General features: G+C 39.7%; 1 protein-coding gene across 5 annotated transcripts in view; it reads right to left on the bottom strand.

Moving 5' to 3' along the window:
- myocd (myocardin) overlaps window positions 1-16,029 on the bottom strand; it is a 36,128-nt gene that overhangs the window by 18,817 nt on the left and 1,282 nt on the right. The window contains exon 1 of one of the 5 annotated variants that reach the window (XM_041974904.1): window positions 11,056-11,097. The exons of the other annotated variants lie outside the window; for them this stretch is intronic. Coding sequence (XP_041830838.1) covers window positions 11,056-11,062 — 7 coding nt within the window. The 5' untranslated portion in view covers window positions 11,063-11,097. Of the gene's footprint in view, window positions 1-11,055; window positions 11,098-16,029 lie in introns of those variants that run through there. 5 annotated transcript variants of the gene reach the window in all.

Genomic DNA, 16,029 nt, shown 5'->3' with positions numbered 1-16,029 from the left:
AGGGTCAGCACACTAGCTGGAGTACTACTTTGAGGTGTTGTGGCTGTTTTGTATATTTTATCCAATTACAGTTCAGAAATTGTCCAATTTGACCTTTAAAGACTTGAAAGAACATCTGTCAGTGAGGACATGAAGTGATGAAGCACATGATGTTTTATTTAGTCCCATTCTTACAGTAAACAAATCTCAATGTGCTCAACAGAAAGGAGCTGTCATCCTCACATGTTGTGTTTCATAGTTCCCCACACATTCTCCACGAGGAAAGGTCAGAACAGCAGGCAGGCCAGTTCAGTACCCTCCTCTTCCTCAGCCACGTCTTTGTAATCTTTACAGGATGTTGTTTTTGCATTGCTTTGTCATAAATTGCATGGATGTCAAAATATGATTTTGAGGCAGAAAATGTTCTCGAGCTTTTCTGGACTGAGATTTGCTAAGAGCATAAATACAAACCCAAACCATCACAGACCCTGGCTTTAGGACTTGATGCTGAAAAAGTTTTTATGGTCTCAAAAAAGAAAGAAAAGGTTCCGAGCACACACAAAATAAAAGAAGGATCTGGAATAATGATTATTTCATCACAATATGTATTTCCACTATATGATGGTTCATCCTAGATGCCTCTGTGCCCAGAGAAGTCTACACTGCCTCTGGACAAGGTTAAGATGAGGCTTAATGTCCACACTAATCCTTACTCATGTACATCGAAGTTACATCGACTATTTTCATAAATGAATGGAAGTGATTCATCATGAATCCATCTGAAGCTTGCATTCTTTCTCTCTATATTCTGAAATTTTTCCTGATTCCTCAAATGGTTTATTGATAGTCGGTAGCTTATTGTAGAGGGAGAAATATACAAATCTGATTACATTTGAGAGTAAGAACAACACAAGCAAGAATTCAAACAAGATGGACGTCATCATTAAGTGGTAGTCAGACTGCTGTGAGTCCAGTTGGACCAGGTGCTGTCATGTAGTGCTAGAGGCAGTGCATATAATTTTTTTTCTTTAGGTTTTTGTAAGTAATTTTGTTTAATACAAGATCACGATTTCATTGAATAATATCATCTTGGGCATAAGTGCAGCAGCTTCTTCAGTACTTGGCTGAGCCAAAGAGCTGGACAAATCTTTCTAACTCATTTAGTTAAGCTAAGTGTGGAAATGCTCCTTAAACAACTGAGTCTTTAGCTTGCTTTTAAAAGTAGATAAGGACTCTGCGGATCGGACGGAGTTAGGTAGATCATTCCACCACTGGGGGACAACAGAGGTCTAGCTTCTGGTTTTGCACCACGTTATTGTAGGAGCACTAGATGTTTTTTGCTGGCATTAAGGAGTGGAGGTAGACCGGAGCCATTTGGGTTATTGTTTTGTCAGCCAGAAGCAGAGCTTTGAATTTGATGCGCTGCAATTGGAAGCCAGTGGAGAGCGATTAGCAGCGGAGTGACGTGAGCTCTTTTGGGCTGGTTGATGCCCAGACGTGCTGCTGTGTTCTGGATCATCTGCAGAGGTTTAACTGGGCATGCAGGCAGGCAGTAAGGAGTTGCAGTAGTCAATGCATGAAATGCATTATAATAAGAAAAAACCTGCTTGTTCTTTGAACTGAAACAGACTGAACCATGTTCTAGATGCTATGTTTTAAAATGTTCACAAAATGTAAAAGAAAACTGAACGAATATGTTTCTCTTTGTAGACATTAAAGTAATAGATTTTCAACTTAGTTATAATAAACAAGTTAGTACACTATGACTTTATTGTAATTACACAACACACCTTTGGACATCCACATATTCTTCATTAAATTAAATTAAGACATTTTGGTTGTTAGAACAAACAAAGTCAACATTTTCTTTGTTACAAATGTCTTACACATTATTTCTGTAGTAACATTTTATGTAGCTACATGTATATATATGTATATTATATGTATATTTCATGTATTGGCTCGTTGATCACTGAATCGATTTATCCACATAAAATCGATATAATGATGTAGATCGAGGAACTGATTGATTTCAATATATCAATTTAAATCAAATATATCAATGTAGATTGATGCATCGTTGCCTCCTACAGTATAACAAAGTATTTAATGAGTAAAAAACTGTGCTGACCTGTGAAACTGCCACTATGAGCATATTCATTTTGCACAACTATTAATTTACATATATTATAGTTTCCTTTAACATGATTTCTTTTTTTAAAAACAAAAACTCAGTTTTCTCACTCCCGTCTCAATATTCTTTACTCCATCTTCTGTCCTAATTTCCAAATTTCATTGTAGACTCAACTTTACTTGAGTAGTTCCTTTAACTTATCTCCTTTTTTTCATCATCATAATATTATCAGTGAGCACGGCAAGCATTCAGCTGTCATTTCCCCATGAATGCTACTTCTTTCTTCCTTCAATAATCAATATTTCTGTTTTAATATGTGTCCAGCTGCTTCACTCCCGCTGCAGTCAAACACCTTGAGTATTAGAAAAATAAATGGAGAGGCTGTAATTAAAGGGTTGCAGTGGGTGAGATTTCCCTCCTTCTACAATCTGTCTCAGTTAAATCCAGGATAAATAATCAGTGCCGGCGCTAACCTGGCTGAGCCTAGAATCTACCCACAACTCTCCCGGTGCTGATCACCCGGCAGCGTGGAGGGAAACCAAATCAGTTTGATTATCTGAGTGAAAGAAAGAGAAACAGCACTTTTTTGGTCAAATATCATTTTAGTGGGGGATTTCTGAGGGATGGCATGGGTTTAAAGGCTGGAGGAAAGGAAAGATATTAAGCTTCATGCTGGACATCCTAACGTGGAGAATTACTGTAATAATAAGGTTTTCAAAATTAAGATTAATGTGCAATAATAAGCATTTTAAAACTTCAAATAAATTAAATATTTGGCTTAATGTCTTATTCAAATTATACTCAGAGGAGCAGCCGTTATCAAAGGAGGATGAATGGAAGAAAACGAATAGAGACGAAAGGAGTCTAAATCAAGATGGGGAAAGAAGAGTTTACAAAACTGAATAAATAACGAGATAAAAGAGATTAGACTATTTTTCAATCAATGGAAATTCAAAATGTATAATTCTGTATAAGTTTGAATTGCCTGAAATGCATGCTGGGTGGATGGAGCAGAGAATGAATAACCAGGGAAGAATGTAGGAAAAAAAGTAAATAAATGAAATAAGAGAAAGATAAAATAGTAATTACATTAGCTAAAAGCAACAAAGACAGTGAGATTGAAATAATATGAACAGGAAAAGAAAAGAAATATGTAAAAAATGTAAGGAAGATAAAAGGAAGAAAAACAAAAGGTATTTCAGAGGAAGATTGAAAGAAAAAGGTGGAGGGGGCTGATGAAAGCCTGCAGGAAGGAAGGGAGTGAAAGAAAGAAAAGACTTCTCGGATGGATCATCGGATGAAGCTGTGAATAAAAGAAAAGAGAGAGAAATGAAGAAACTCTGGAAATATAGAAGGAATAAATCTGCACAGATTGTGGGAGGAGAGTTAAATTTACAATCAAAGGTCACTTTAACAGGTCTGCCTTCTAGTACCAGGTTAGACCTCCTTTTCTTTCAGAACTGCTTTAATCCTTGGTGTGATAGATTGAACATGGTGTTAGAAACATTCCTCAGAGGTTTTCTCCATATTGACATGACAGCATCACACAGTTGCTGCAGGTTTGTCGGCTGCATCCATGATGAGACTCTCCCGTTCCACCACATCCCAAAGCTGCTCTACTGGACTGAGATCTGGTGGCTGTGGAGGCCGTTGGAGTCCAGTGAACTCATCGTCATGTTCCAGAAAGCAGGTGGAGATGATCTGAGCTTTGTGACATGGTGCATTATCCTGCTGGAAGTAGCATCAGAAGATGCTCCACTGTGGTCATAAAGGGATGGACATGGTCAGCAACAATACTCAGGTAGGCTGTGCTGGTTAAACCAGGCCACGTTGGTACTAAGGGACCCAAAGTGGCCCATGAAAATCTCCCCCCCACCATTGCACTACTAACAGCCTGAAGCATCTGGATGTGGAGCTGAAATGGAGACTCATCAGACCAGCAACGTTTCTCCATCTTCTATTGTCCGGTGTTGGTGAGTGTGTGTGAATTGTAGCCTCAGTTTCCTGTTCTTAGCTGGCAGGAGGCACCTGGTGTGGTCTTCTGCTGCTGTAGCCCATCTGCTTCAAGGTTGGACGTGTTGGATGTTCAGAAATGCCGTTCTGCAGACCTTGGTTTGAACCAGTACTTATTTGACTTCCTGTTGTCTTTCTTTCATCTCCAACCAGTCTGTCTATTCCCCTCTGACCTCTGACATCAATCAGACATTCTGGTCCAGACAACTGCTGCTCACTGGATATTTTCTCTTCTTCAGACCATTCTCTGGAAAATCCCCTTTCTTCATCATTCGGAGACTCAGTTTGAACTTCAGCAACTTGTCTACATGACTAGATGTACTAAGTTGCTGCTATGTGATTGGCTGATTAGATATTTGTGCCCAGTTGAACAGGTGGACCTGATAAAATAGCCAGTGAGTGTATGATCTAGTTTTACAGCATGCATCCTGTGTTCTTCCTCACAGGGAAAGTTGGGAAACATTAGCTGTCAGTTATGATCATGTTGGCATCATTGTGTTTCGAACTTGGTTTAATGTGACATCACCGGGACATGTGGAGCTTTAGGTGTGTTTAAACTGTTTCCTGAGAAAAACCACGCTGATCTGTGGCTCTGCTGGCCAGCATGAGCTCAGTGTAACATAATACTGTGAGTACGAGCCAGCTTACAGGCTTTTAAACATACAATGCACTTTAAACTTATCGCACTACATATACCCGCTGACTGTATGCATCAAATGTAAACACAACACTGAGGGGTAAGATGAATGGTGCATTAGGTGGGAATCATTCCCCGTCTTGTTTCCATCCAGCGAAGCTTCAAAGTACTTCTGCCGTAGACGAGAACATTTCAAAGCACTAGCAGGAAAAAGCACAGTTAACCCTCTGCTAAAACTCTATTATCTTTATGAGGAAATATTAGATTGTATTGTGTGTGTGGAGTCAGACCTGTAGCCAGCAGGCAGACAGCGCTCCTATGCAGGCCACACGCCAGTCGGGCCAGAAAGGCTGGGGCGGATTCTTGAATAGTCTAATAAACACCAGATGTTCCCTGGGTAATATATACACAGACCCTGCGCCGTGTCCATCTCCCCAGCAGGAATAACACAGCCAGGCAGAGCCAGCCAGCATCTGAAGGATCACATCTACCGCAGCAGCAGCAGGAGGAGGAGGATACTGCGTTGCTCTCAGAAATGTCTTATTTTAAGGGCGTAGACATTAAATGTTGGGAGGACATTTTCAAGAGTGATAAGAAACCCACTGTACTAAATAACAAAAGTTCCTGCAACCTCTCTTCCATCTGTGCCACCGCCTGTAATCAAGAGATAAACAGCCAATTCAAATGTCTTTTTTAAAGGAGTGCTTGGATTCCCGCTGGCCAATCGCATTTCTCCGTGCTGCCTTATCTGTGACAGACTCCTAGAAACTGATAGGGCCTTTGCCGGGCCTCTGGATTCCGTTCCCCTGCACACTTACCAGCGGTTTATCTGGACGCTGGAGTCTCTGTGAAATGGCAAACGGTGCCAGAGATATCATTCAACAAATCCGTGGTCTGCAGTCCAAGTCCCCCACAGTCCCTCCCTGTCCCCTTGTTGTTCCTGCATGCAAGACACCAAAAAGAAAAACTGGCATTTCTCTCTGCTGCGCCCATGTTTGCCAAGATGACACAGCATTGCTTTACAGTAACTGGAATAGATAAAATAGCAGTTTATAAGAGCTTATCTGCAGCATTATGTCTCATACTACTTTATCATGAATATGTAGAATTTATTTCTCATGTGCCTTTGTGTTGGCAGTTGAAGCTAAACAAAATATCTGCGCACATGACAGCATCACCCTGACCTGAGGAACACGGGAGGCTGTTAATCGTAGTAACAGTGAGGATTTAGGGGAATGCTCAGCTCGCTCAGGTCTACGTGTTCTCATCATGGTGACTTATGTGACATTAAAAGAACAAAGCCTCTGCCTTGCAAATGGTGACTCGTGCTGCGTGTTATCGTGTTGGGGCATGTTGGAGCTTCTGATGCTGTAAACAGGTACGCTCCCTGTGAAGCGGCAGAGAGCCTCTCTTCCAGCAGCAGAGCATTCCTGAGCGGTCACTCTCCGACCTGTCTGCCTGCTCGCTGGCTGCAGGCGCCGTCCGTCTCTCTCTCCCTGCTGGCTGCATGTATCCACCTGCTTACTGCTACATTTGGATTTATCCATCGGCAGAGTATGGGTTGGCTTCGCTTTAAAGCCTCTGACATCTTAATGGTTAAAATCTTCACTGCCTCATTCTGTTTGTCTTCAATCTTGCAATGGAAGCCTTTAGTTCAAAGACAGAGATACAAAGACGACTTCATTTCAGTGGTTCCTCAGTTTTACAGTAAACCAGCTCCTAGTTTGGGTTCAGAAAGCAGACACCCTTCAAAATTATAGGCTTCAAACTCTGCTTTTTGATAAATCTTAGAGTTAGGGCTCTTTAGCTTTTACTCTCCATGCTATGACATTGTTGTCATTAATTTGTGTTTCTCTTTTTCTTTCTCATCAGGTCTCTCGTTTGGCGATATGCTGCTTGTTGACCCTTCTTTCCTGTCCTCTCCACCTCAAGATGGCTGCCTTTCCTGGTTCTGCAGGAAGTTTTCCTTCCTGTTTTTCCTCTCAACTGTCTCCTGGTGCAGCTCAGGATGGAAAACTGAATCACACAGAAGATTTGATGCAATTTATATGAATATAGTTAATTTAAATCTGATTAATGGATTTGTTTTACCTGGATTATAATTAGACTTCAATGAACGGGATTAAATTGGACTTTCTGTAAAAGTGCCGTACAAAAAATCTGAATTGAATTGAATCGTTACTGGGAGGGAGACGATTCTTTCCCAGCTTCTCACATCTTAAATCAGAATCAGTTTGTATCAGATTTCAGTGACCAGGCTTCCTCAACATGCATATTAATTTCCTACCTCTCTTTATTGCCATTATAAAGAGAAGAAATAGGTTTTTGCAATACAGTAGTGTATTTTACCGAAAGTTTGTTCTCTAAATTAGACGTTATGAAGCTAATTCCAACCTCCAAATGCAAACTAGTGGTGATAATCATTGGGAGTCCTTAACTTGTAAGATGTAGCTCTAGTTCAGTTCTCCAGGCAGCATAATACAATATCAATATCAATTCAGGGAATATTGATATCACAGATTCTGCCACAATTCTACTTAGATTCGATCCAGGATGCAGCGATCATTATGGGACCATATAACACGCTGATTTAACACAATCACTTCCATTCATCTCAAATCACAGAAACATCATAAATAAAAACAGACAGTACCACAACGATCTCATTTACATGTCATGCAGTTTGTTGGACTCAGGAACCTGATTCATGTGAAGCACATAAATGATGCTCCCCTCAACCAGATGTGTTGTCAAAAAATAATCCTGACTGGGTCAAGAGAACCTACAACTAAATACCGTCTGAACTACAGCAGGGGCAACATTTGGTTTTGTTTGCTCTTTCTTTGGCTAGTTGGTCAAATTAATGTTAAAGTCTGCACTGATCGATAATTGACATCGTAATTAACAAGTACATTTCTTGTGGATAACAAGATAAAAGCTTATGATAACAGCTTAGTTAACAAGTTAACTGAAATCTTAAGCATTTGGTTAACGTTCAGCTTATTGTTTCTGGATTAGGACCTGTAACATTTGATGTTTTGGTTCAGTTTAAATGTTCCAACCTCAAGGTGTGTGTTGCATCTCTATATGCCATTTCCTCTGCAGTTGTATGAAGTTAGCAACAAGCTGATGGAAAATAGAAAACAGAGCTAATAGAAGAATGAATACTAGCAGTCAGATGGCTGGAAACTCAGTTTCAGATGCTTTATTATTATTCTTAATCATAAAAGTTTTTCTGTCTGTGCTGGATGAACAAATCTAAATATAACATTTTGTCTAATTTGAACTGTTCTGCTACCTCCTTAATATTTACATAGCAATGTAATCCTTCTTTTCCATAACAATGGAGGAACACATGTTAAGCAGCAACACATCTTTTAAAAATCCAATACTTACAGAGGCACAGTAAAAGTTAAGACATTAGCTGTGTCCCATCCAACTAAAAAGGTACATGCATTTTATATTCATTAACTGGTTTGGAGCAAGTAAATGTGCTGTGTCCAGTCATCACAAAGAGATGGTGTAGGCTCGTAGTGCATGGCTGAGACTAAAAACACGACAACTTAACATATGCGATGAAGACACAAACAGTTTTGGCCATTTAGACTGTGATTTTTACGTGTATGTCCAGAGTGTAGAAATAGCCAACGGGATCCGGTTGTTTTTTAAAACTGAAAAACAACTCATAGAGCAGGTATTCGCTGAACTATTGCCCCTATTGTGCATCTAACACAGGGTGCCCAAGTCCAGTCCTCAAGAGCTACTATCCTACAACTTTTAGATACATCCATTCTCCAACACATCTGAACCAAAAGAATGGCACATTACTAGCAGAGGCTCTGCTTGCCAACAGGCAAACCAGGCAAATTTCAGAAAGGGGCCTTCAATGGTCAACTGACTTTGAATCAAAACAGAGCAGAGACACTGTGGAGAATTTGCAATGACAGTGACGGACCACTACAGAACTCCCTAAAGGGTCTTTCTGCAAGCAACTGTGCTTCTTATGTAAACAAACAGGAGAGAGCAGGTTTATAGCAATGTTTTCTATCTGGCACTGACAAAAGAAAGATAGAAAAAACAGGAAGATTAAAGAAGAGAGCAAGACAGTGGTAAGTAGTGCAGATAATCCAGAAGTTAATTTAGCTCAGAGCAGCTCAGTCTGTCCTGATGACTACCTGCATGTCACCAGGATGAAAATAAAAACAGATAACTTGAATAATACCAAATTAAAGCTGTCAGGTTCAGCTTAACTGTTAAGCTAAGAATGGTAAATTACAGAATTCATAGAAAAGATATTTGATATGTACTACTAAAGTGCATGGATGGAAGTTACTGCATGCAGGTGGTGTTTATATTTTATTTTCCATGTCCAGTTGGCTTCATGCTTCTGAAAACAACTTATTAATGGGTCATAATGCAAGTTTCAGGACATAGTTTAATCTTATGTATTGGAACTGCATTGAATCACATTGTCCCTGTTTAGTTAAATGAAAATAGTAAATAATGAAGTAGAAGTCAGTAGAAGACATGAAAGCTGCCGAACATTTAAAACTTGCAGTTAAAGAATTTAATGCTGTAACAACGCCTTTAAAGATTAAATTAACATGTTCCCTTCATTGTTATAAATATATAATATCATAATCAAAGGACAATGAATGCTGGCTGGAGGGGCCGCCAGATACCTGAGAATCACCTGGTTACCAGGCCTCTGCAGAGCTGATGACAAGCGGATGAGAGAATTCAGCCATTTGATTCAGGTATGTTGGCGAAGGAAGGCTTCAAACAGCTGCAGGACAGTAGATCTGAAGGATGGGAGTAGGGTACCCCTCATCTAAAACATTTATGATTCATATCAGTGTCTGTATCTTGCTTTGATTTCTGATCTAGTGCTTTCATTAACAAGCCACCACGTCTTCTTAAAGAAGGTTTGATGGTACGAATATGTGTAGCACTGCAAACCACAGCAAATGAGTTTTACACCTGCATACAACGGCAGTTTACCAGTTTTGTCACTTCTTGGTTAGGTTATTTAGTTACATCACTTGGTCAAGACTGAAACATTTCTAGAGCCCAACAGTTCCCATGTAGTTGCTCTCAGGACCACTTTTATATTCTAAGCATGACTTGCTTGTATTCAGCTGAAGTCACAACCACCTTTTTATTTCTGTGTAACAAAGTGCCGTCAACGTAGCTCATTTTGTGTGTGGCAAACCTTTTGTTGGGATCAAAAATAGCCAAGGCAAAGCATACCAGAGTTTACAGGGGTCACCTGGCTTGTGAATGATTTTACTTCTCTGTTAGCTGCTGACATGTTATGGCTAAATTAAAACTCATGGAAAAATAAAGCTGTAGCTGCTTTCTTATTTCTTTCTGCATTAATAAAGTTGATATTATTTTACTGAATATGTGAGCTGAGTTAATTTTACCTTGAGCTAATGTTGCTTCGTTCAGCAGGAAGTCCTATCAATCTTCATGAGGAAGACAACTGAAGAATTTAGGCCATCATAGCATAAAACACTGTGTCATGGTTTGTTTACACCAAAGACACATATCAACAATGCTTTAAAAACACCATGATGTGTATTTACATGAGCAAAAACTATGTAGGATTTATCTTAAAGGGCTGATCCCTCCTTCTTTAATTCATTCACACACAAAGAAATTATAGGTTTCCAAGATTTTCCAGAATTTCACCTACTTTGCGTAGAAACTCATCTGAAGCACCAGATCTTCTAAGATATCAGAGACCTGAACTGATGGATATTTTCTCTAATTCAATAATAATAATAATAATTCAAAGCTTAAAGCTTTCTTGGATAACATATAAGTATCTATGTATTCGCAAAGCTCAACTTTAAGGCATCTAGTGCGTGAACTTGCATCTACACTGAAAACACTCAGATGCCTCGTATCGTGTCTGCATAGCGTTACACATTTAGATTTGTCTGATCATTGTTGAGCAATGGTCTCAAAGTTTTGCAAAAATAAAAACATAGCTGGAAACATGAATATTATCACTAGAAAAATAGGTTATTTAACCTTTGAATTCAAGTATTAAGTACTTTAAGAACCACCAAAGAAAGCCATTCATTCTTTGTATCTGGATAAAATCAGAACATGTTATTTTCCAACCCAGACAGAAGAAATCTAAATAATCTTATTGCTAATTAAGCTGAAGTGGCTTTCTTCCAGTTTTTCCTTCTGTCTGACTCGCTGCAGATGAAAAGCATGTAAGTGGAAGTGTGTGAGTGAGTACATGTGTGACAGCTCAGTGTTGGAAGGCGTTACTCACGAGGCATGATGCCTTGGTCTGCCAGCTGCTCTCGTGTCCTCCTCTGCTGAAGTCTTAACTGTAGCACTGAAGTTTGGGGGATGGAGAACAGATGGAGTGAAGAAGAGAGGAAAGAGATGTGAGGAGACAGGTGAGGGGCAGAGAGAAAAAAGCAGGAAAAGACTGAGAACCCAGCTCACATTAAATGCAGTTTCAGAATAGTTTGAGCAGCTGTTGACTTTTTTTTCAGTTTCACCTCACCTGCAGGGCGAAGCTGCACATGCAGATCTGCAGTTATTCCACATGCATGCTATCATTATGTACGCATGCACGTACGCATGCATACACAAAACAACGCTGCTTGCTCACAAATATTTCTGTGAGCAGGATATAGGGAATGATAAACACAGCTCCTGGCTTTTAAACAGATCTGCTCAGCAGTGTGTGGTCCGCAGCATGAGCCCACGGTTCTCCCTGCTCTGTGTGTGTGTAGAAGTGGTCTAGGTGGGAGCTTGAGGTCATAAACACAGAGCCTCCTCCATGTCTGTTGGTCTGCATGCGTCTGTGTGTCTGTAACTCTCATTTCTTTCTTTGTCTGTGTGTGTTTTCCCTCCCTTCTGTTATCTGAAGGTCCCTTGGTTAGATCCTGGATCTGACACACAAGTATGAAATGTTCCTCCTCCTCTGCAAGACCCTCATCACTTTCTGCCTGTCTCCACTATTGTTAATTATCTTGCTCAGGTGGTTTTTATTTGCGCAGCTCTGGCTGGAATTTTGCATTTCATGAATTTCCTTAAACCTTCTGGGTTTGATATTAATGAACAGCTGTCTTAAGAGTGTATCAGTGAGCACGGGCGCCACATCATAGCACTCTCATGGGAGAGCACCTCTGTTATGTAATGCCAGGCCCTGCCCTTCATCTAACATCTGCTTTAGTTTACAGCAAAAAGGGGTTGTGATGTGCCGGTCGCAAACACAGGCATTAGTTGCTGACTGGAAGCTGACCAAAACATGTAACTGATCCAACTCTCGACATCCACGACAAGAACAAACACCTACCTACATGCAAGTTTGGTCTCTTGGTTTTGGGGAAAAAGTGAGGACAAAAAACTCTGTAAGCTAATTGATTTGAATCAAACTTTCAAAGTCCACCTGAGGTTTTAACCTAGTTTAACCCATGATATTTTTATGTGTTGGAACAAACATGAGCAAAATCAGCTGACAATGCTATGGCTTTGGGTTTCTTCTTTAAACCTTCAAAGCATCACCCTAAATCTTCGAAAAATGAGTTCATACAGCCAAGTTCTACATAGAAGACTTAAGAACCCAGTCTTGACTTTGCACCAATGAAAACTAAGGCAAGTCAAAAGAAGAAGTTCCCAATCCTTTGAGCAGATGCTAGATTCTGTAACTTAAACAGTAATGACTGTTAACACACAAAGCATGCTCAGAAAAGTTATGTAGTCAGTTTCCTTCATTATTAGTAGTACTGCAACTTAAGACAAAAGGCAGCATTATCAGCTTTTGGTGTAGCATGGAAGCTACCACCTAGTAACTGTGGTTGCTACTGACTGTAGATGCTAGTTACAGTCCCCCCCTTTATGAATTTTTATACGCTACTGGAATAGATTTTTCCTCGCAAATGGAAGATAAAGTGTTGCTTTATGGCTGGGCTTCCAAGAAATCATCTTAGCAGCTAGCATAGGCTAACCTAGCCAATAATACAGCCATGGCAGTAAAGATATTTTAAATTAGCATTATAATACCTCCACTAACACGGTAACTTCTTTAATTTAGTTTCCTCATATTGAAAAATCTGAATATAAGATAGCAGAGCCTAGCAGAATCAGAGCAAATATGGAAGGAAAGTGTCATTTGCTGGTGGGCAGAGATTATCATATTCGTGTAAAAATATAGCTAAAATAGGAGGGGAAATGTTCATGGGAGGTTATTTCTTTCCTGCTCAAAACTTCCAATTGTACAATTTTGCCATAAAGAATGAGTTTTTTTTTTTTTTTTTTTTTAATAAACTTCTGTAAAGGGACTTTGTGCACAGCTTGATTGTTAATGTTTGGTTAATAGAAAAACACACTTGTTCTCCCTCATTTTAAGACATTTAATTGAACCAAATCCTAAATTAAACTCTGCAGTTGGGGCTCTGCTTCCAAGCTGATAAGAAGAAGTCATATTTCAGTCAGGTAGCAGCTTTAATGTTATCCATGCATGCAAATTTTTGTCTAATTTTCTTGGAAAAAGCCAGGTAACAAATCAAGTGTAACCACTTTGTTATGTTTACTGGCAGTTTATCAATAACTGTGCCTGAAAAAGCATAGCAGCTGCCACAAAATCTGCTCTTTCTCCCAAAAAATCTCTGCTAGGACCAAAGCGTTGCCTGTTCTGATTGCAGAGAGCGAACATGTTATAGAGAGGGGAGCCGAGCCAGGATTTGTAATCACAAAACCACACACTGCTTCTCTCACTGTTGACTCTGAAAGGGAGGACATTTGTTTCAAACTCGGGGTGTCTTGACAACAAAGGACATACAAATGGACAACAAGTGCGCGAGTGTTCAGATTGATGTTGTAAATAAATGATCATTTGGCCTGCTTTGTGCTCGGGAAGCAGAGATAATTACACAAACCAACTGAGTGATATTCTGATTTAAAGTCCTCCTGTGCCTTACACAAAAGAAACAGGGTAATACTAACACCTCACTTTTACACTCAAACTCCAGCGACTTATCCAAGAAGACTGCTTACATATGTCACATGTATACTCTCAACTTTACTCAGCACAGGCCGGAATGTGTTTGCGACAGATGTATGAGCATGCCTGTCTAACATCTAATAAACATGTTTCCTTAAATGAATTGGGTTTGTTTTAGGCTAATACTCCTGCACAAAGTGAAAATCCACCTTAAAACAGAACTCACAAATCTTATCTGGGTAGTGAAGGACAGTCAGACTATAGTGAACGTGAGCCAGAGGCGGACTGTAGGACAACACTCCACCTGACACAGTGTTGGAATAGATTTGATCATTTCTTCTTTTTATTTTCCACTTTGGAAGGATCTCCGCTGAGTGAAATGACCCAGAATTACCTAACAGACATGAAAAGAGCCGGCTGATATCTCTAGATGATGAAGAAAGAAGCATTAATACTTTTTTTGTTATACTTCTTTGTGTAGAAAATACACACACACACACACCCACACACACATATATATATATATATATGTGTGTGTGTGCATGTGTGTGTGTTATGAAAAGCAGCAGTTTTAATACAACAGACCCACATTAGTACTTGTAAAAGTGTGTTTGGGTTCTTGTTGATTCAATCAGTCAATTTTTACTCGATCTCGTGACATGTATTTAAATATTTCTTTAAAACGTGCTCAAGAAAAGACTAAACTAATGAGTTAGGTAAAAAATAATAATAATATATTTTATTTGTTGGCGCCTTTCTTGACACTCAAGGTCACCTTACAGGATAAAACACAAGAGTAAAACATAGGTGACATTCTTTTATTTAACTTATTTACTTATTTAGCCAGCTGCTGTCTTGTATTTTTTTCAAATTACTTTCTTATTTTCAAAAGCCATATCAGTGACTATATCATATTTAGATAGAGGGATAGAAAGACTTTACAAATACTCAACTTTTCACATCTAATCTTTAAAATTTTATCACATCCTTTTTTAGTTTTTCCAATAAAAACTTCAAGTTTAATGGAACTATATAAGAAATAATGTGTCAAATGCTTTTTGAAACCACTGCATGGAGCAAGTTTTGAATAAATCGGTAACATGAAAAATATCTTTACCACTAGTTTTCAGTAGCTACAAGGCTGTTGGAGACGTGTGTCGTCACTGAAAGCAGGTGTTTCATGAGGACAGCATCTGTTTATGGTGCTGCTTTGTCACTGATTTAACTTATATTTGATTCACTGTAATGCAATAGGGGTGCGCTTAATAGCGCGGGCCACCGCCGTTTGAGCCATTAATCAAATCAGCCTGAGAACCAGTCAGGAACACGCTTGCAAAACGTTCCACAGTCCGCGGGGAGCTCTTAAATGAGATCTTTATCTCTTCTTTTAGCTTCGGTGAAGCAGCGGCAGTTCCCATGGCTTTGTTCAAGCGTGGCGTGGTGGAACAGGAGCAACAGTTGGCAGTTTTCACATGGTGCTGAATGTTACTCGAGCTGCTGCAGCATAAAGAAAACTGTAAATCCTGCACAGCCGCAGCGTCCTAGACTCCCCCTGTCATCAGCAGTTATCACATCGAGATTTACAGGCAATTTCACTTCTCTTACGCACAATAGTTCCCTCATGCGCTCATAAATTCAGCTGAAGCAGTTACATTGGTTGCTACATGTATCACCCAGTGTTGAGACCTCTGTAAAACTCAAAAGACAGTATCTGTACATCTGTGCTGTATTATCCAGTTAGAGCACATGGGTTAGAGAAACACAAACCCTGAGCCACCTTTGTGAAAAACCTCCTGCTGAATGCAGCAAATCCTCCCTCTCATGGTCCCAATAGTGCAGAGGGTCATTTCCCAGCCTGCTGATGTGCTCTAAACAGCTCAGAGGAAAAGCGTCATTTAGCCGGCCATCTCTGGAACGCAATTACAGCTCACAGACAAACTGGAAGTATGAAGCAAAGCCACTCTGGCCGGTAGTTTGCACATCCAACCTCTGCTTTTAGAGGCCTTTACTGTCAATAGAGCTTCACAGTGGCTGCTGTTGCCACTATCAGTTATATTTTCCTCAGGGAGGTGGCAGTGTTGGTCAGACTACAGTGCAAACACACATTCTCAGGCTCACAGACTCCATCTCAAAATAAATTAAGAAAACATGAATTTGTGAAAGAGATAGATGATTGCAAAGCTCCAACATCACACATGTACGATGGGGAGTTTAAATCTGTCAACCCTCTTTGATTTGCTCATGTGCACACTGACTTCCAGTGCAGCCATATTTAGATAACCTCTGACC

Source organism: Melanotaenia boesemani, chromosome 21 (genome assembly GCF_017639745.1).
Source record: "Melanotaenia boesemani isolate fMelBoe1 chromosome 21, fMelBoe1.pri, whole genome shotgun sequence".
Classification (NCBI taxonomy): Eukaryota; Metazoa; Chordata; class Actinopteri; order Atheriniformes; family Melanotaeniidae; genus Melanotaenia; species Melanotaenia boesemani.
The sequence above is the reverse complement of the archived record's forward strand: the minus strand, read 5'-3'. Positions and strand labels throughout refer to the sequence as shown.